Source organism: Otolemur garnettii, unplaced genomic scaffold (assembly GCF_000181295.1).
Source record: "Otolemur garnettii isolate 467f Iridium unplaced genomic scaffold, OtoGar3 scaffold00100, whole genome shotgun sequence".
Classification (NCBI taxonomy): Eukaryota; Metazoa; Chordata; class Mammalia; order Primates; family Galagidae; genus Otolemur; species Otolemur garnettii.
The window spans coordinates 5,642,330-5,661,819 of record NW_003852495.1 but is presented as its reverse complement, the minus strand read 5'-3'; the positions used below and the strand labels follow the sequence as shown (position 1 = coordinate 5,661,819).

General features: G+C 50.9%; 3 protein-coding genes across 4 annotated transcripts; 1 reads left to right on the top strand and 2 right to left on the bottom strand.

Moving 5' to 3' along the window:
• Window positions 1-958: 958 nt before the first annotated feature.
• Window positions 959-9,720, bottom strand: PROSER3 (proline and serine rich 3). Its single transcript, XM_012809083.2, has 11 exons — window positions 9,665-9,720; window positions 8,706-8,802; window positions 8,220-8,422; window positions 6,986-7,113; window positions 6,773-6,867; window positions 5,880-5,962; window positions 5,644-5,786; window positions 3,019-3,194; window positions 1,939-2,908; window positions 1,767-1,848; window positions 959-1,604 (listed from the first exon to the last, which is right to left on the bottom strand). Exons 1-11 carry the CDS (start codon window positions 9,673-9,675, stop codon window positions 1,499-1,501), a joined length of 2,094 nt encoding a protein of 697 aa, XP_012664537.1. The 5' UTR covers window positions 9,676-9,720; the 3' UTR covers window positions 959-1,498.
• A 1,144-nt stretch (window positions 9,721-10,864) lies between these two features.
• Window positions 10,865-13,169, top strand: HSPB6 (heat shock protein family B (small) member 6). Its single transcript, XM_012809100.2, has 3 exons — window positions 10,865-11,079; window positions 12,015-12,137; window positions 12,243-13,169. Exons 1-3 carry the CDS (start codon window positions 10,882-10,884, stop codon window positions 12,399-12,401), a joined length of 480 nt encoding a protein of 159 aa, XP_012664554.1. The 5' UTR covers window positions 10,865-10,881; the 3' UTR covers window positions 12,402-13,169.
• A 50-nt stretch (window positions 13,170-13,219) lies between these two features.
• On the bottom strand, window positions 13,220-18,066 carry LIN37 (lin-37 DREAM MuvB core complex component). 2 transcript variants are annotated; one of them, XM_023516941.1, is made up of 9 exons: window positions 17,918-18,066; window positions 15,442-15,517; window positions 15,202-15,252; window positions 14,848-14,877; window positions 14,682-14,767; window positions 14,424-14,593; window positions 13,580-13,717; window positions 13,419-13,492; window positions 13,220-13,346 (listed from the first exon to the last, which is right to left on the bottom strand). In XM_023516941.1, exons 1-9 carry the CDS (start codon window positions 17,949-17,951, stop codon window positions 13,265-13,267), a joined length of 741 nt encoding a protein of 246 aa, XP_023372709.1. In that variant the 5' UTR covers window positions 17,952-18,066; the 3' UTR covers window positions 13,220-13,264. The 2 variants fall into 2 exon arrangements, with proteins under 2 accessions (XP_023372709.1, XP_003796149.1); XM_003796101.3 differs by having other exon boundaries at window positions 14,427-14,593; window positions 17,918-18,065.
• Between the last annotated feature and the right edge of the window lie 1,424 nt (window positions 18,067-19,490).

Genomic DNA, 19,490 nt, shown 5'->3' with positions numbered 1-19,490 from the left:
AAGCCACCCAGTTAGCATGGCAACTGCTTCTTTTACATGGCTCTGAGGCATGTGTCAGAGAGAGAGAAAGAGAGATAAGAGAGAAAGAGAGAGAAGGGAAACCAGGTAGACTGTATCCTCTGTTCTAACTGAACTTTGGAAGTTAAGTTGCACTACTTCCTCTGCTTTCTACTTGTTGAGGGGCCCAGTTTCAAGAGGAAGGACTTCCTTCCTGTTGATGGTAAGTGTATCAAAGAATATACAGAGGGTGGCACCTGTGGCTCAAAGGGGTAGGGTGCCAGCCCCATATGCCAGAGGTGGCGAGTTCAAACCTAGCCCCAGCCAAAAAAAAAGAATATACAGATATTTTTACAGAAACAGTAAAATTTCAATAGTCCAGATAAGAGGTGGTGATAGCCTAGAGCAAGTGTCCTCAAACTTTTTAAACAGGGGGCCAGTTCACTGTCCCTTAGATTATTGGAGGGCCAGACTGCGGGCCCCGGGCCCCAGGCCGAGTCGGCTGCTAAGCAGGACAGGCAGCAGCAGCAGAAATACCCAGTGGGCCGGATAAACATCTTAGGCAGGCCGCATGTGGCCCGTGGGGCTGTAGTTTGAGGATACCTGGCCTAGAGTGAGGTGAGGATAGTGAAAGTGGAAGGAGTTGAATTCTGGATAGATTTTAAAGGTGGAGAAGGCAGGATTTGCTGGTCCCAACTGTGGGTGGAAGGGAAAGATAGAAGTAAAAAAAAATCATAAGGCTTTTGGCCTGAGCAGGAAAGGACAGAGGTAAAAAAACGTGAGGGAGGAGCAAGTTCAAGGGGAAGATCAGGAGCTCAGTTTAGGAAGTATAGAATTTGAGACATCTCTTAGACTTTCGGGTGAGACAAACATGACAAAGGATAATGTAGAAACACAAGGTTTAGTGGCTAGATTGAAATCGCTAGCCTAGACCTAGACAAGAGTACCTGGGAGTATGTGTAGACAGAGAAGTGAAAGCCAGGGCCCTGGGACAGGCCAGAGCTGACATGCTGGGGCAAAGAAGAGGCAAGACCAGAAACATAAGAATAGGTGTTCTGGAAGCAGAAGAAAGCATTTCAAAGAGGGAATGATCAGTTGCACCAAATACTACTGCTGGCACAAGTAGGATGTGGTCTGAAGACTGACCATTGTCCAACACTAATGATTCTAGTAGCTTCATTCCTAGAGGACACTCCCTTTGGTCACATCTGAGACAGGACCCCTGAGTTGGGAATCTGAGAAAATGCACCCTAGGCTTGCCTGAAAGCCCACTCCCTCCCCACCCTAAGGAAGATGAAACCAGAAAAGAAATTTTGCTTCAGTGGTCAGGAAAGAGCCACAAGATGAAGGGAAGGAATTCCTTAAGTTGGCATGACCCTTGGCCTTTCCAAAACAACTCTTTTCTCAGAGATGACCTGTAACCTGGAAAAAAAAATGTTTTATGGGACAAAATAGTTTATGCAATCAAAGTCATCTGGCTTCAAGGGAGGCTTCCTTCCCTTCACAGCAGCCTCCTTGGAGACCCAGGTGGTGACCTGGCTGAAGGGGACCAGGATTCGGGGTCTTCCACAGGGTTCAACAGGAAGGATAATCGGGCATCCACTTTCCTGGAGGAAGGCCAGAAAAGCAGAGGCTGGGGTATGTGCTCAGAATTAGGGTCTAGAGCTATAGATGGAATTCTGGGAAAGGGGCTCAGCAAGGGTGGGCACCTAATAGGAGTCAGAGAATTCAGGGGCCCAGTATCCCAGACCCTGGAGATGGAGGGTCACCTTTTCTCCTCACGCAGCTCTGCCCTTTGGGCTCTTAGCATCTGCAGCACAGGGTCATCCTGGAACTCGCTGCCATCAGAGTCTGGAGAGAAATGAATGAGCTTCATGGGACCAGACTCTCAGGAAGCCAGGCTGTCACTGAAACCGGGACAGGCACCAGCACTTGGCTTACCTTCAGCAGCCTCCAGAAGCCGGCCTGCCTGGGCTAGCAGGTCTCCTGAGGGGGTGTGGCCAGCAGTTAGTGGGGGCGTGGTCAAAGCCGCTGTGGGTGGCTCCTCAGTTGGAGCGGGTGGGACCTGCGGCAGCTGATACTCAGCTTCAGGAGTGGTTTTGTTCTTCCAAAGCCCTGACGCTGTTGGGGGTGACACAGCCTTGGCTATAAATTGACACCGCGATTCAGATAGAGGTGGCACGACCTCTGAGTGGGGAGTAATCTTGGTTTGGGGGTGTATGGCCTTGACTTTCTGAGGTTTAGTCTTAGGTAGAGGCGGGCCCTTCAGGTGAGGGAGTGTATCTTCCAGGCTGTCAGGGAACAGCCGAGCTGTCACTACCTGGCCCAGAGCGCCCCTGAGCTGTGGGCCAGGCTCCTCGCCAGCTATGGTCATTCGCTCAGCAGCCTTGCTCTGGGCTCTGTCCTTCCGAAGCTTGGGACCCAGTCTCTTGGGCTGGGCAGAACTGCATGGCTCAGGGGTGGGTGGACCCTGGAGGGCATCAGGGGGTGTGAGGGTAGAGGCCAGGGGAGCCGGGGTAGAGGCTGGTAGCACAGGGAAGGGAGCTGGGGTGGAGGCCATTGGAGCTGGAGTGGAGGCTTGGGGAACTGTTGGGGGCATCAGAACTGGTGTGGAGGCCAAGGGAGCTGTGGAGGCCAGGGGTACTGGGGTGCCTGCCAGGGGCACCAGGTTAGAGGCAGGCTGTGGGGGAGGAACAGCCACAAGAGACATCCAGGGACTGGGCTGTGGGGCCCAGAAGAATCCGTGGGGGTTGGGGCCCCAGAAGAAGTGTGGAGAGGACACTGAGGGAAAAGGAGGTCTCTCCACATGGAAGGCCTCTGGGGGACCAGGCTGAACTGCACTGCCCCACAGTGGTATGCGGCTAGGCTGAGTTCCCAAAGAACCAAGAGTCTCCACAGGGGTAGAAGAAATCTGTAGACAGATAGGAAGAGAGATTTGAGAAAGTGAATCGAGGGTCCTCAGTCCTCCTCAGGATCCCCTTTTCTTTAACTCCCCTCAGGCTCCTTCCTGCCCTGACTCACAGGAGAGGTGAAGGTAGGTGTCCGGGACAGCACCCAGGTTCCATCACCCTTGCCTCCTTGAGCCTGTTCAAGCTTCCGCCGCTGCCGCCATTGATATAGAATGTCATCCTCAGGCTGAAGGGGTGCCCGAGAGGAGGCAGGGGCTGAAGCAGGGGTGGGAGCCGAGGCCGGGGCTGCTGTGGGGAAAGTCAAAGGAAGGGGCAGGGTGATCAACCTGTGCACACACACACTTGGACTGTACCCGAGGGTTATCCAGACAGGTTCTCCAGCTAATGTCCCAACTCCTCTCTGCAGTGGGAAGTGGGGAAGGGAGGAAAGTCAAAGGAGATGGCACTCCTGGGTTTCTCAACCTGTTTTCATTCAATTCATTCATTCAAAAGATATTTATGGAGCTCTTACTATGTGTCAGACACTGTTCTGGACATTGGAGTTATAGCAATGAACAAAACATATTTTCTAGAATCTGACCCTCCCCACACTGCTACTCATGGGCCTGACCCTGCTCCAGCTCCACTCACTCCCCTGGCACTATCACAGCAGACTCCTTTCTTCCTGGTCTCTTTGCTGTCCTGTCCTCTCAACCCGTTCTCCACTCTCAGTTGGAAGGAGAATGTGAATACCTGAGTTAGGGCCCTCAGGGTTAAGCATCCAGCAGCACCTCTCTCCTGGTAAAAGGCAAAGTCTGGAATGATCTTCCTTCATGTATTCTGAGGTGCCTTCTCTCACAGTCTTCAGACTTCTGCCCAAATGGTTAGTGAGACCTTTCCTGATTACCCTATCCAAAATGGCAACAGCCCCAGTTCCTACCCTTCCCTATCCTCTGTCTTGTTTCTTTTTTCTCCTTAGCACTTACCACTTTCTTCCTTTTTTTTTTTTAAATTTTTTTTTGAGACAGGAGTCTCACTCTGTGGCCCTAGGTAGAGTGCCACAGCATCATTAGCACACAGCAACCTCAAACTCTTGGGCTCAAGTGATCCTCTTGCCTCAGCCTCCCAAGTAATTGGGACTATAGGCACCTGCCACAAAGCTTGGCTACTTTTTACAGATGAGGTCTTGCTCTTGCTCAGGCTGGTCTTGAACTCCTCAGCTCAGGCAATCCACCTGTCTCAGCCTCCCAGAGTGTTGGGGTTACAGGAGTGAGCCACTGTACCTGGCAACTCTCAAGAATCTTTTTTTTTTTTTTTTGTCACCTTTGGTAGTGTGCTGTGGCATCACAGCTCACAGCAACTTCCAACTCCTGAGCTTAGGCTATTCTTCTGCCTCAGCCTCTGGAGTAGCTGGGACTACAGGTGCCCACAGGTGCCTGCCACAATGCCTAGCTATTTTTTGTTGCAGTTTGGCTGGGGCTGGGTTTGAACCTGCCACCCTCAGTATATGGGGCCAGCACCCTACTCACTGAGCCAAAGGCACCGCCTGCACTTACCACTTTCTAACATAACTTCTCAGCTTTTTAATTGTTTCTCTCTCCCTCCACAATGCCACTCTACAAAGTTCATTGTCTGCCTTGTTCATTACCATATGTCTAGTGTCAAGAACAGGGCCTGGTACAATCAATATTTGTGGCATGAATGCAAAATGAACTGTTTATTGTGCTCCATCTGAGTGCACGGCCCTGTGCTGGGGACACAGCAATGACTAAGACCCGAGCCAGGAGCTGTTGTCAGTCCAATGAGGTGAACAGACAGTTGCCATCACTCAGAGAGTAATTTCATCAGTCATGGTCAGTTGAGCAGTAACAATAACCTAGGTCCTTAATCCCATCTCTGAAGCCTCAGAATTCAATAGTTTGCATGTTTTAGCAAAGTTACATGGTATGGACAATGGTGACATGGGTCTGACACCATGAATAAAATACCAGACTCAAACACATTAATGTTTAGTTGAACCATGTGAAATTGCCGATATTTGACCATTTTCACTCATAGAATCAAAAATTTCATACGGCTCAATTAATAGATATTCATACACAGCAAAAAGTAAGAATATTCACCTTAAATGAGATCAGCGTGCATTACAAATAGCCTCATGTTCTTTAGGTCAGATTTTGCTGTCAAATCAGGGTGATGCCAAACTTTCTGTTCTTGAACTTTGTGTTCAGAATTGCAGAGAAAGTAGTACACCTGTTATACTCATGATAGCTACTCATAATAGAACTGTGCAAGGTTGGCCCGGCGCCCGTAGCACAGTGGTTAAGGTGCCAGCCACATACACTGGGGCTGGCGGGTTCCAATGAGGCCTGAGCCTGCTAAACGACAACTACAACAAAAAATAGCTGGGTGTTGTGGCAGGCGCCTGTAGTCCCAGCTACTTGAGAGGCTGAGGCAAGGGAATCGCTTAAGCCCAAGAGTTGGAGATTGCTGTGAGCTGTGACACCATGACACTCTACCAAGGGTGAGATAGTGACACTCTGTCTCCAAAAAAAGAACTGTGCTAGGGGCTTTCAGTGTATTCACTAACTCATTTAATCTTCACAACACCATCAAGAGAGGTGAGGAACATGATATTAACTCTGTTTTACAGCTGGGGATGCAAATCCCAGAGAGGCCCAAAGTCACATAGCTGGTTAAGTGGCAGAGCTGGGACTCACACCCAGGTTGCCTTCAATCCTTACTTCCCAGCACTTACCAGGTGCCCTGGGGCCAGAGCCCTTGCTGGGATCAGGGGTGAAATTCATGGAGGAGGGAGAGAGGCCATCTGAGCTGATGGGGAATGAGGAAGTGCTGGCATCACTGGGGCTGAGGGATGAGGAGGAAGACACGGAGGCCTTGCTGCAGGGAGAAGCCAAACGTGAGGCGATGGAGGTCTTAGAGGCAGAGAGCCATCTGGAGCAATAGCAGTGGGAAGGGTGACAGAGGAGGCACCTGCGTTTGAGCAGCCTGGAAGCTCTGCTTTGAAGGCTCAGCATCTCCAGGTCCACTAGGGATGAGTTCCATGTGTTGAGGTTCTGCAGGGTGAGAGGGTCAGAGGCCAGTCCCCACTCCCAAGGCTGCTGGGAAAGGGCCTCTGGAAAGAGGGCCTGGAGTGTAGGTCTCAACCCTTCCTGGCCCTCACAGGCCAGTTTTGAATCTGCTCCTCCTCAGGGAAGTGACCCAGTTTTCCCTACAGTGGTTCTCAACCTTTCTAATGCCTCCTAATGCCGTGACCCTTTAATACAGTTCCTCGTGTTGTGGTGACCCCCAGCCAAAAAATTATTTTCATTGCTACTTCATAACTGTAATTTTGCTACTGTTATGAATAGTAATGTAAATATCTGATATGCAGGATGTATTTTCATTGTTACAAAGGGGTCAGGACCCATAGGCTGAGAACCGGCTGCTTTAGAAGTACCTTTCATGTGCAAATCATTGTTGGAAAAGGATAGATCCCACCTTCCTAACCAGGGCTGACAGTTCTATCTTCTGGTTCACAGTGATTGGCTCAAGGATGAGTGAATGAGAGTGCGCCCTGAGGCTTTGGATGGAGCTATTAGAAAAGTTCCCACTTTCTTCTGGAGTAGTTGAATTAGTATTATGGGAGCCTAGAGCCACTGGGAGCATCTTGCCTACAGAGATTGAGCCCAAGAGTTAGGCTCAACAAGGTTCAAACACCTGAACCCAGCCATTCCTGAAAGCATCCACTCTGGCTTTCTCAATTACATCAGCTAGCAATATTCCTTTTCTATTTAAGCTTCTCTGAATGGGAGCATCAGCTCTAATTCTAACACAGGGCTGGTGCTGTAGTTTAGGTACACAAAGGAGTAAATGAAGGATGTTACCTGATGTATTTCCTGAAGGGGAGCTACAGCTTGGGATTTATTGGCCACAGGAGTTGGGACTTCTTTGTGGGGTCTTCCTTCTCGTTTCTTGGCTTCTGCCGAGAAGCTCCAATTGAGTTATTAGGGCCATGTGGAGTGACTGCTGGGGGAATTGATCAGGAAAGGTTTTAGGCTATGGTAAGAGGTTGCAGTGAGTGGGCTCGAAGGAGGTACCTGCTGCAAGTTCACTGCTGGGGTCTGGAGACTCAGACCGCAGCCACCAAAAGTCAGCTGGGCTTGGGCCTGCAGGCTGGCGCTCTTCTCGGCTTGTGGGCTGAGCCTGGCGGAACCTGTTTATATACCTATAAACGTCAGGGGATGGAAGGTGAGTGGAGTGAGAAAAGATGAATAATAACAATAATAATCACAATAGGCAATGTTTATCAAGCACCATGGCAGAAGCTGGTAGTTCTCCCTTAAGTTGTTTTCCTTGCTTATACAGTAATGTAATTTTTAGCTGGGCACACAGCCACTCTTTTGTAGATTCCATTTATCAGATGCCCTGGGGGCTAGTGGCCATGTGACTACTTTCTTGACAAATAGGGTACAAAGAGATGTGATTCTGGAAAGTCTATGTGGTTGGGAGCCTTTTTGGTCTGTGAGAGAAAGAACAACACTTAAGGATGGGACTGCAGGCTCAGCGCCTGTGGCTCAAGTGGCTAAGGTGCCAGCCACGTACACCCCAGGTGGTGGGTTCGAATCCAGCCCGGGCCCACCAAACAACAATGACAGCTGCAACCAAAAAAAAGAGCTGGGCATTGTGGCGGGCGCCTATGGTCCCAGCTACTTGGGAGGCGGAGGCAGGAGACTCGCTTGAGCCCAGGAGTGGGAGGTTGCTGTGAGCTGAGATGCCACAGCATTCTACCCAGGGGAACAGCTTGAGGCTCCTGTCTCAAAAAACAAACAAAAAAAAAAGGATGGGACTGCAACCAGACAGAAGGAGCCTGTGTCCCTGAAATCCTCAACTAGGTTGCTTCTGCCTGGACTAAGGTAAGGGAGAAATAAGTCCTATCTTGTTTAAGCCATAATTAATATATAACTTTTTGTTATAGCAGCTGAACCTGTATCCTATAAATCTAGTGCTCACTATGCAAGAGGAATTGATAGAGATCATTACATATAGTAATTCATTGAAAGTTCAAAACAGCCCTAGGGGATATGTGTATTTATATCCTCAGTTTAAAGAAAAACAAACAAACAAACAAACAACTGAGGCCAAGATCATACAGAGAGAAAGTGAGAGCTGGGATTTGAAGTCAGGCAGTGTAGCTCCAGCGCTCTTAATAACACACATGAAATGCCTGCTCCTCAGACTGCTGCATAACACTCTGGGTGTGATGATTATTAAGGCCTTCCTTTTCCCTTCCTCTAACCCAAATTTCTTTCCCCCCAGGGCTACGGTACTTACTTGGCCACCACAGAGTCCCCGCTGTCAATCAGAGTGGGTGGTGGGGAAGCCCCCATGTGTTCCTCAGTGGTGCTGAGTGGGGAAGGGGTCCCTGAACTGGATGGCCAAGACTCCTCAAAGAGCTCAAGGGAGTTGGGACCTGTAGCTAGAGCTTTGGGAGCTTGTGGGAGCCTGGATCTCTGGGATCTGGATGGGCTCAGGGTCTAGGATGGGGGAGAACACAGGAAGAAAAAGTAAGGTCTGAGGGGTCATTCCTGTTGGGGAATGAAGATACACATGAAGTCTCAGTCCAGAGAGGAGGAAATGCAGTCAACAATGGTAACAATCTAAAGTGGGGCTGTGATGGGGGATTCAGGTGGTAGAGATTAGACAAAGGCAGAGCCATGAGAGGGGAAGAGGGAACCTCTCAGATCACATGTCTTCTTACCCTCTAGTGGTCACTCCCTTGCTATTGGGATGATGGTCAGCACACTCAGGTTTCCTCACCTTATTGCACCAGCTCTGGCTTCGGGATGGCCACTTGTAGCTTTGACCCAGGGAAGCATCTCCAAAAGTTCTATCTTGGATGGAGAAAACTGGCAGGCTGCAAGGGGAAAGGGAGGTTGGCAGGCAGAGTGAGATTATTACAACCCTGGGGAGGAGAAAGGAGAAGGGGGCAGAACCAGACAATTCCTGTGAATTCCCATGATGCACCACTGCACAGATAACCATGGTGGAAGTTGTGATTCCCATGAGCCCTAGGAACAGTCTAAACCAGCGGTTCTCAACCTGTGGGTCACGACCCAAAGGAACTGTATTAAAGGCTTGCTGCATTAGGGAGGTTGAGAACCACTGGTCTAAATGGAGAAGATCCCAGGAACTGGTAGCTGGTGCTTTTCAACCCTGAAGTCAGTGTAGGAGGGGCCTTTTAAAATTACAGATGCGTGGCACCCACCACACACCAACAGAATCAGAATATCTGGAAGTGGGGCTAGGCAACTGTCATAGCATCCCAGGTGACTTTGAAGTTTAGCTCAGCTTAGGAACCAGGACTAGACTTTATCGCGGGATACCTCTCAAACCCTTGGGGGCACTAGGAGACACGCAGATGGACTACAATTCCCATGATTCCCTGGGCTCCGCCTGAGCCAGTTCAAAGACAACACCCATGGGTGTCTGGGAGCAATTCCAAAATTTAAAAACTCAATTCCCAACTTGCCCTTGGATATCTCTAAAGGAAAGACTCCGTTGGGACCACTCAGAGAGGAACATAAGACGTGTAGGAGAGCCCTAGGATGGTAAAATCTAAGGCTGCAGCGGCCAAAGGCTGTGGAACATCTTGGGAATTGTAGTTCCAGTGTAGTTGAGCCAGAGAGACTCCAGACTCTAGCAAACTCGTCCTTAGGCTGTGTTGCCTTGGTCCTCCCCACGCCTCTGGTGGTGCTGGGACGAGGGATAGGCCTCACCTGCAGTTCATCCCGCAGCTACTTCAGCACTTCCGCTTGCTCGGCTCACAGACTGGACAAACCCCAATGCACATCTTTGTCGCTTAGCAATGGTCTATTAGCCCCGCCCCCCTCTGGGAGTTCCTGCTCCGGAAGAGAGCGGGCCAATCAGAGAGAAGAAAATAAAAGTATCTGGAAAGTGGCCAAAGGGAGGTGTCTCACTACTGGCTGCATCGCCAGCCTGCTTAACAGACAGTGTTGATTGGAGAACCTGTAGCGTGCAGCGGTAATAATTGGCAAGACCGTGGACCAACAGAAAGAACCTGAGGCTGGGCTTGCGGTCTAGAGGTGATTTTAAGCACCCTTGCTTTCCTTCAGTCTCACTGTCTCACCAATCTCCTTCTACCTAAGTGTGTTCTCCAGTCTAACTACCATTCTTTCTGTTGCACGGGCAGTGGGAGACTCTATCCCCTCTCCAGCCGCCATTCCTCCATTGGTTGGGCTAGTCAGCCCGTCCTGATGGTCATCTAACCACTTCCCTCTTGCTGCAGGAGCAGCTGATTCCATCAGTTGCCAGGCCTGGGCTCTTGGCCGAGGTAGTGGGATCAAAATGAGCTATTTCGGGCCCCAGTGCTCGGCCCTCGGGGAGCCAGCCTGGACTGTTCATATTCTCGCTGGCTGCTGTGCACCCGAGGCTGAGTCAGAGGCACAGAATTAGGCCTGGCCTGCTGGGGGACTGGGCCCAGGGCCTGGCTGTGGATGAGGGAGGGTAGGGTCTGTTCTGTGTCCTCCTGACAGCCTGGCCCGTCTACTGCATTTTCCAGAAATCTGCTCCTAAGCCCTCCATCTGCGTCATCCTCAGAGCTACCAGATTGGGAAGGACGTAGATTAAAGGGACTGGAAACTTCAGTGGGCCTCTCAGGCCCTGGGTCCCAATTGTTGCTCTGTGCTCTCCACACCTGCAAGGCTCTGCCCTCTCAACCTTAGTTCCTCCTTCAGGAAATTAGGGAATCTTTAATGACATCTTCCTGGAAGCCTTTGCCACGCATCCAGCAGGCGCTTAATAAATGGCCAAGTCATTGTTGGGGTTTCTATATAAGGCTCTATTAATGGCCATGTCTGGCCACGGTCCCAGTGTCCCCGGGCAGCATCTGAGGGGCCGGCATAAGGCGTACTATAAATCGGCAGCTGCGCAGGCAGGAGCACTGCAAAGCCCAGGACCGCGGCGGCAGAGCAGGATGGAGATCCCGGTGCCTGTACAGCAGTCTTGGCTGCGCCGAGCCTCGGCCCCGTTGCCCGGATTTTCGCCGCCCGGACGCCTTTTTGACCAGCGCTTTGGCGAGGGGCTGCTAGAGGCGGAGTTGGCTGCGCTCTGTCCCACCACACTCGCCCCTTACTACCTGCGAGCACCCAGCGTGGCGCTGCCGGTCGCCCAGGTGCCAGGCCTAGGGAGGGGATAACTCGACTACTTCCAGTGCTGGGGCTCTGGGTCAACCTGAAGCGGGGGGGTGAGGGAATGTCCGTTGACTTTCAGAGGGGTGGAAAATCTGGGCACAGAGAGGGGCTTCCGGAGTTCCTGAGTTTGGAATCTTAGCTGCCGGTTACTGAAGCAGTAGGGAAGTCCCTGTCGCTCTGGGGGGGGGGTGGTGTCTCTAGCTAAGAAGGGAGTCGAAGGGCTGAGTCATTGACAGAGTGGGGGCGATCACTTTGAGGAGGAGTCCTGGTGATTCTGTAGGAGGCTGGTGACTCAGGGAATTTTGAAAAAGGTGGTAGTAGTGGCATTAGTGTTATTAGTCTTGGGGAAGAGTTTGAAGACTGTGGTCAACCCAAGTCTCCTGGAGGGGAAGAGGGAAGAAGAAGGGGTCCTGCAACTTGAGAAAGGGACCTGGCCACTGTGAAGTGGAGGAAGGGTACCAATAGCTGCGGAGAGTGCAGGAAGTCCTGTGACTTGAGTGGGAGAGTAAAAAGAGGGTTCTATAGACTAGGGGATGAGGCATCCTGGTGATTTCTGGTTGGGGGTAGGGTGAAGAATAAGGGCCTCAGGTTCTCAGAGGGTGAGGGAGCTGGGGAATGAATCAGTGTCCTAGGGAACAAAGTAACTGTGGAGTCCTTGACACTGGGGGGAGGGGGGACAGGGGAGGAGAGGCAGGCTTACTCACCCTGTGAGGAGAGGTCCCTGACCTTGAAGGGGAAGGGAGTCTCATAACTCTGGGTTAGAGAAGGGTTACAGTTATTCTGGGCAGAGAGGTCTTTGGTGATACCAAGTAGGAAAGAGGACTCAGCACCAGAACCAATAAGGGCAGGGTCTTCTTGGGACCCAGAAGCCTCAACCAGCCAGATGACAGTCCTGTCCTGCACTGGATGTGCACAGGTGCCAACGGACCCGGGTCATTTCTCAGTGCTGCTGGACGTGAAGCACTTCTCCCCGGAGGAAATAGCTGTCAAGGTGGTTGGCGAACATGTGGAAGTGCACGCGCGCCACGAAGAGCGCCCGGTGAGCCAACAGATGGAGGCGGGGCCAGGACGCGCCCACGAGTGGCAAGGGCAGGGGGAGGGGACCACGGAAAGGGGCGGGGCCGCTCAAGCCTCTCCCCTGCAGGATGAGCACGGATTCATCGCGCGAGAGTTCCACCGCCGCTACCGCTTGCCGCCTGGAGTGGATCCCGCTGCTGTAACCTCTGCGCTGTCCCCTGAGGGCATCCTGTCCATCCAGGCCGCACCAGCGTCTGGTCAGGCCCCACAGCCTGCCACCAAGTAGGGGTCTGGGATGTCTGGACCCTGGGAGTCGCTTCAGGCTCCTTCTTTTAAAGCCGATCTGACTCCGCCCAGCCAGATGCACCCTGACACCTCCCTCCCACACAATCCAGGATCAGGCCCTGACACCTCCCTAGCTTCCAGACACTACGAGCACTACCCTAACCTTCAGCCTGCCGACCCTACTTTCTTGGCATATGTCCCCCACTCAAGACTCCTTCCTTTACTTCATTCTGGCTTCTCTACGAAGATATCCCCCCACAGTTTCTATCCCTCCCCGATTTTGATACCAGATTATAGTGTCAACAGCCCAGCTCACCCTAGGCCAGTCAGGCATCACCTCTCCTACCCCTCATGTCCTGGACTGCACGACCTCCACTACAGACCATCCAAGACTCTGGGTCCCTCCCCTGCAACTAGATAATCCACTTCCAAGCTCTTTCCTGACTTGAAACCACAGCCAGCCACCCAACTCTTGAACCCTTTTCTAAACCTCCACCCTTGGACACCTATCCCAGACCAACCAGAACCCCAACCTCAAATTATAGATACCCTCCCAGCACCACCCCTACCCCAACTCTGCACAGATGTCCTAGGCCTCCTCCCAACTCAAAGCAGAATCCTCCAGTTCCTTTGTCCTAAGTCTCCAACCAGATATCTTTGGCAAACCACCTTCCACACTCTTAACTTTTTTTCCTCTCTGAATTCTCTGCTCCCTCATCCCCCCACTCTTTGCTAGGCTTACTCCTCCAATAAATGTGCTAGAACTGTGCCAACTGCTTTATGTCTAGGCGAGAAAGTATGGGCTCGAACAGATGCCAGTGTAGAGTCAGGGAGTGTTTATTGGGGTGGGGAGACCTGGACGCATTACTGTCGCTCATACATCTCCCGTAGAATCTTCATGCTTTCTGAGTAACGAAGCTGGTTCCGGTGAGATGCCTCCTTCCACCTGGGGAGGTAGAGGGAAGACTCAGAAGTTGCAAGAGTCCACAGGGGGGCAAAAAGATCAGAGGATGCTCACCTCTGACGGATGCGTTTCCAACGCTGCATGTTTCGATAGATAAGTGTGGAGGGTGAAGGCTCAGGCTCTGAAGGCTACATGGACAGAGAGGCAGGCTGAGTGCCCTTGGCTGAACCCCATAACATATGCTCTGTAACCCTGGGCCAGCCTTGCACACCTACCTCATCATCAGGGGTGCCCTGGGTCTCAGGCTGTAGTGGGGATGGAATGCGGGATCTGGGATCTCCAGGTGGGCCGGGGGCTGTGGGTGGAGGAAGCTTATACACATCACGACTCTTGCTGTTGGTGACCTCTGAACCCTAGGGACATAAAGGCCTCACACCAGGCCCAAGAGAGTTAGAGCAGAGGGCTGGGAGGACACATTTCATCTCTCTGCCTTTCCTAGCAATAAGAGACTTCAGGTTCTTGGCAAGAGACCTGCATTTTCAAGAGTCATGTCAGAAGGACAGACACCTTCAATGGCCTGAGGGTCAGATCTGGTGAGCTTGTCTTCTGTCCAGCCCAGGGTTCCTCATCTACACCTGCCCAGGAAGTCAAATCTGGTTATCTAAGGCAATCCTGTCTAGGAGGTCACATCTGTGTCACCTAAGGACCCCTGTGCTTTCTTGACAGTTCATGTCTATCCTGGGGACCCTTGTCTACCATGTGAAGTCAGATGACTTACAGACTCCCATCTATCCCTGCCCAACCTAGAGGGTCTCCATCTGCTCCCTCAGTCCAGGTGGCCAAAATTGTCTGAACCAAGGACCCCTGATTAGTCTGTCTGCCTAGGACAACTGTGTTCCCTTTCCCTTGAGGCTAGGTGGCCATGTATGTCTGCCCTAGGAACCTCTATCCATATTCTCAGACTAAGGGGGACATCTGTGTGCCTCCTGGGATTCACACTTCATTTGAGGGACACAGAGATCTGTCTGCCTACCCTATCCCACTAGCTTAGTGGGGAAGGTCCCCTGCACCTGTCACATTGCCCTCTCTGGCTGCTGGGCTGGAGCCCGCCACTCATACCACCTCCTCATCTTCAGGCAGTGGGGGCAGCGGTGAGCTGGGTGAGCATTCTCGCTCGCGCACTGTGGGGCTGTTGCGCATCCAGGCGCGGCAGATGGGGTACAGTGGTGTGTTCTCACTGAACTGCGCCAAGTCCACGCTCCGATCAAACAGCTTGATCACATAGGTGTCTGGGGTGGTGGGAGTGGGATATATGTGAGAATCTTCATGTAACCTTTTGGCTCCTTGCCCACCTGTCTAGTGCCACCATCTACTCACTGGATCTCTGTGGCCCTCCCTCAGCCAGCCCGTCATCCATCTCTCTCCTTTTCTTCCTCCGCTGGTGGGGGAAGCGGGCAGATGGCCTGTGTGGGAAGGAGGAGTGTCAGTATCAGGGCAGGGGTAGGAACCTCAGGTCAGTTGGCCAGTGCCCCTGATGCCTTACCTTTTGCCAGTGGCTGCAATGGAGCAATCCCTGTGGGGAGAGATGGTGCATGAGCAGGCCGATTTTCAGATAACCACCCGCTCAAACCCCACAAAGGGTACCCGAGATCCTGTGATCAAGCCTGAGATGTCCATGTGAACCCACCTACCCTTGGGCCTTGTTCCATCTACACCCCTGGGGTTCTTGGTATCAACTATAAGGGCACCTAAGCTTCTTTTGGCACGTTGTCTTTGTATATGTCAAGTGGTTAGGAATAGACAGAGGAAGCACAGGGCAGAAGGGGTCAGGGCTTGGATGAGGGAAGAAGTTACCCACCACAAACTCTCAGACCCAGACCCAGTCAAAAAGACGTACTTATTGTGGGAGTCTGAGGGGGTTTTCCCAGCTTCTTCATCCAGACGCTCCCTGGTAGCAGAAGAGAATAGTTGGCTCAGGGTTTCAAGGGCCAAGTGGGAAAACATGAAGTGGCCTCCCCATCAGGTACCTTCCTCCCCAGGGCAGCCGCTGAGGTCCCACTTAGACCTGCCCAGGATCAGAGAGTCCAACCTGCCAGGGCCCCCAGCCCTGTGACCCCACACTGGACCAGGGCCCAACCTGTCCATGTGACTCTTCTCCAGCAGACACTGTAGAACAGCATCCAGTTGATTCCGGGCCTTGGCCATCTCCAACTCTAGGGGAAGAGGGTACCAACCAGGAGTTAGTTCCCAGGTCCTGCAGATGGACAGCTACCTGGGCCGGAAAAGGGCATGCACATCTTCTGTCCTGACAAATCTTACAGCCAGGCTCAGGCACAACAAAAGGGTGTAGCAGGCAGAGACTACTGAATTGATGAGCAAGAGTGGAGTTCCATGTGATCACTAAGGAAAATCACCTTCTTTTCCTGAGCCTGTTTCCTTGTCTTGAAAATGGGTCTCTGAATGATACCTCTACCTGCTAGGGCTGTTGTAAGGTTTAAATTAAGCTTATGTTGTATATAAACCTCTTTTTTTGTAGAAACAGAGTCTTACTTTATTGCCCTCGGTAGAGTGCCATGGCATCACACAGCTCACCAAGTCCTAGGCTTAGGCAATTCTCCTGCCTCAGCCTCCCAAGTAGCCCACCACAACGCCCAGCTATTTTTTTGTTGCAGTTTGGCCAGGGCCAGGCTTGAACCTGCCATCCTCGATATGTGGGGCCAGTGCCCCACCCGCTGAGCCACAGGTGCTGCCCCGTATATGAACCTCTTAACAAGAGGGGAAAATAGTAAGTAACATGTATAGAGTGCTTACTATGTGCTTGGCTTTGTTCCAAGCACATCACACATATTAACATGTTGAATTCTAACAATAACCCTTAGAAGTAGATATGATTTTTACTCTCATTTTACAGATGATGAAATTAGGCACAGAGTGTTAGGCTAGTTGCCCAAAGTGACACAGTGAAAAAACTGAGGAGTTGAGAATTTGAACCTTGGCTTTCTGGCTCCAAAGCTGAAGTTTATAAGGCAGAGGCTCAAACTAGGTACAGAATCTGCCCCACCCCTTCACCCTGAGACTTGCTGTGTTTGGCTGAGGCCCTTGGTATTATTTTAAATCTGAATTAAATCTGAATGAGCTGAAAACATTTAAAAATAAGGAGATTTCATAAAATTTCATAAAATCTTCTTTTTTGCCTTTTCCTTCCCTGAAAATGAGATTTAGGCCCACCTTCCTGCATGTCACAGGCTCTGACTGGCCCTGTCGGCATGTGTGTTTGCCTCCCTTCATCATAGAACCAAAGGAAGTGATGTTATGAATGTTGTCCCCTCCTTCTGACTAGGATGAGTTCTGGTCCTATTGCTCAGAGCCTGGAGGGACACTTGGGGACATGCTTGCCAGTTCTGGAACTTCCTGAGGAGATCAGGAGACACAGGGATTCCCAACATGGCTCAGAGGAGAGACAGTGTGAGGACAGAGGTTGGGGGGCAACTGAGATTGTAGCAAAGAGTCTTGGGCAGGGCCAAGGGTATGGATCATGTCCACAACTCTGTCCTCAGGTTCAGTTTCTCTCCTGAACCCTAGACGTGGGAATCCCATGACCTCTTGGACACCTGTCCTTGGACCTCTCTCAGGTTCTTTCTACTGAGTCCCACACTGGCCTTAGTGTCTCTCTAAACTTAACCCTCTTCCCTCAAGGTGGCTCCACTGTCCCCCACTCCCTCCCTGCACTTTGTCATAGATACCACTCTCCCTCCTCCACCCCAGCCCACCAACTCCATGGCCTGTCCCCTCAGCCTCCTGAGAGCCTCTCCCTCATACTCCCTCCCTCCCTTGACCACTCTGGTCCTGATTTTTGTCCCCCTGGGCTCCCTGCTCCAGACACATTGGCCTCCTTGTTGTTTCTTGAACATGCCAGCAAGGCTTTCAAATCATGGAGTTTTCCAACTTTGACTGAATCACTGTTCCCTCATGTATCTTCATATCTCTCTGCCTCCCCTGTTCCACTGCTGATATCTTAACTTCTCCTGTTTTGTTTTACTTTAATAATACTTACACCATCTAACAGTCGACACTGTTTTACTATTTTGTTTTTGTCTGGATTCTGTGCCCTTTTCACTGCCTTTACTATGCCAAGCCTGGGATCCCATCAGCTCTGCTCTAACCCAAAATGCCCTCCTCTTTCTGAGCTTCAGTTTCTCCATCTACCCCAATTCCCAATTCCTAGAGTATAGGAATATAGTGATTGCGAAGATTAAAAGAATCCCTGTACTTAGGCTCACAGCATAATGTTTGACCATGACCACTGATGGAAATGGGGAAACTGACGTGGAGCCACGAAAAGAGCCCTTATCAGAGTTACGTGCTCGAGATCCCTATGTCTAACCCCACCACACTGCCTAGGCACCCACCATTCAATCTCAAGGCTACTGACAGCACAGGCCGGGAAGGTATGAAAGTGGCACCAAACTCTCAAAGCCTGATATTGAGACAGTCAGGTGGGCAACAGGCAGAAGCCACGTAGTCCTCTTTTGGCGATAATCTTGTCTATCGGGACTCCCATACCCTGAACAGCTGGGTGCTTCCCTACAAGTCCCCGACCTCGGGGTTCTCACCTGATTTCTCCACTTTCACCTTCACAGGGAACATGGTTTGGGTCCGGGATCGGACCAGCTCCAATCAAGGGCGAAGGAGGGAGGGGAGAGGTCAAAGGTAAGCGTGGCGTAGGGCCAATGCTGCTTCTTTAGCAATGTCCAGCCGCTACCACCGCCACTGCCTCCCTTCTTCTACGTCTATGGGCGGGTCCGTTTGGCATTATCTTACTTATACTGGTTAATGCAGCTGTCAGTCTCAGATTCTGACCAATTGAAATTCCCACAGCTCGCTCCCTGCTTTAAGTCCCACCTTCCTGGGGCTCCGTTTCCGGAAACAAAGCAACGACCAGACAGCTTCCGGGGAGGTGTAGTGAGACCCAACCGGAGTAACGGCGCCTGCGCCGCGCAGGGCATGGTGGGAGACGAAGGATCATGGGTCGAGAATCTTCTTGGGAGTTGTAGTGGTAGAAAGTTGTGGAAATACCAAATTATTAGCTATTACCCGATTTAACTAACTGTGGGAGTTCCTCCCGTCCCTAAGAGGAAGAACAGTCTGGAATTAGTTTCGGTTTTGAGTGAGCACTCGCTAGGTGCCACGAAGCTGTTAAATACCTTTTCAGGAACAACCCTATTCATTCAGCAAATAATTGCGTATTTATTAGTGTGCCAGGCTTTCTTTTAGGACACTAAGGACACTGCCAGGACAGAATGCACCAAATATCTTTGCTCTTAACGGACCTTATCTTTTAGAGGAAGGAAGATAAACAGTAAACATAAGTGAAATGTGATAGAATATAGCCTGAAAGGGACATAAAGAGTATCAAGGTGGGGACTGAATTTTAAATAGGGTGATTACGGAAGGATTCTCTGAGAAAGTTCTTGAATGTGTGTTTTCCTGCAGAAAATGCTTTCCTCAGAGAATGAGAAACTTCCATTCACATATGTCCTGGCCCAGATAAATCCTGGGAGGCAGTATCATGATCTGTACTTCTGATGAGAATACTGAGGCCCAGAATAGGAAAGTCATTTTTCCAAATTCATTACTACCCTATCAATGGAAGCACTATTCATTTTTTTGCCTCCTCCATCTACAAAATAGGGTTCCTGAGCAGGAAAGCTTCTATTTTAGAGGATTATGAGTAGTATTCGGTGAGAAAAAATCCACATAATGTGTGAAGAATTAAGCCTTGACATAAAGTAAGCACTCAATAAATTATTTATTTATTTATTTATTTGAGATAGTGTCACTATGTCGTCCTCGGTAGAGTGCTGTGGCATCACAGCTCACAGCAACCGCAAACTCTTGGGCTCAAGCGATTCTCTTGCTTCAGCCTCCAAGGTAGTTGGGACTACAGATTCCTGCCACAACACCCAGCCATTTTTTGGTTGCAGTTGTCATTGTTGTTTTAGGTGGTCTGGGCTGGGTTTGAACCCGCCAGCCTGGGTGCATGGGGTTCGCACCCTAACCACTGTACTACCGGTGCCAAGCCTCGATAATTTTTTTTTTTTTTTGAGACAGAGCCTCAAGCTGTCACCCTGGGTAGAGTGCCGTGGCATCACAGCTCACAGCAACCTCCAACTTCTAGGCTCAAGC

Excerpts from the sequence above, each read along its gene's own strand:
- PROSER3 (XM_012809083.2), bottom strand. Across the intron at positions 5,963-6,772 it reads CCCTTCAGGAAATACATCAG|AACCTCAACACATGGAACTC; the intron begins GTAACATCCTTC and ends CTCACCCTGCAG. Across the intron at positions 3,195-5,643 it reads CTCTGGCCCCAGGGCACCTG|CAGCCCCGGCCTCGGCTCCC; the intron begins GTAAGTGCTGGG and ends CTTTCCCCACAG.
- HSPB6 (XM_012809100.2), top strand. The coding sequence starts at position 10,882 with ATGGAGATCCCGGTGCCTGTACAGCAGTCTTGGCTGCGCCGAGCCTCG. Across the intron at positions 11,080-12,014 it reads TGGCGCTGCCGGTCGCCCAG|GTGCCAACGGACCCGGGTCA; the intron begins GTGCCAGGCCTA and ends GGATGTGCACAG. Across the intron at positions 12,138-12,242 it reads CGCGCCACGAAGAGCGCCCG|GATGAGCACGGATTCATCGC; the intron begins GTGAGCCAACAG and ends TCTCCCCTGCAG.
- LIN37 (XM_023516941.1), bottom strand. The coding sequence starts at position 17,951 with ATGTTCCCTGTGAAGGTGAAAGTGGAGAAATCAG. Across the intron at positions 15,253-15,441 it reads GAGAAGAGTCACATGGACAG|GGAGCGTCTGGATGAAGAAG; the intron begins GTTGGGCCCTGG and ends TTCTGCTACCAG. Across the intron at positions 14,878-15,201 it reads CCCTCAGACTCCCACAATAA|GGATTGCTCCATTGCAGCCA; the intron begins GTACGTCTTTTT and ends CTCTCCCCACAG.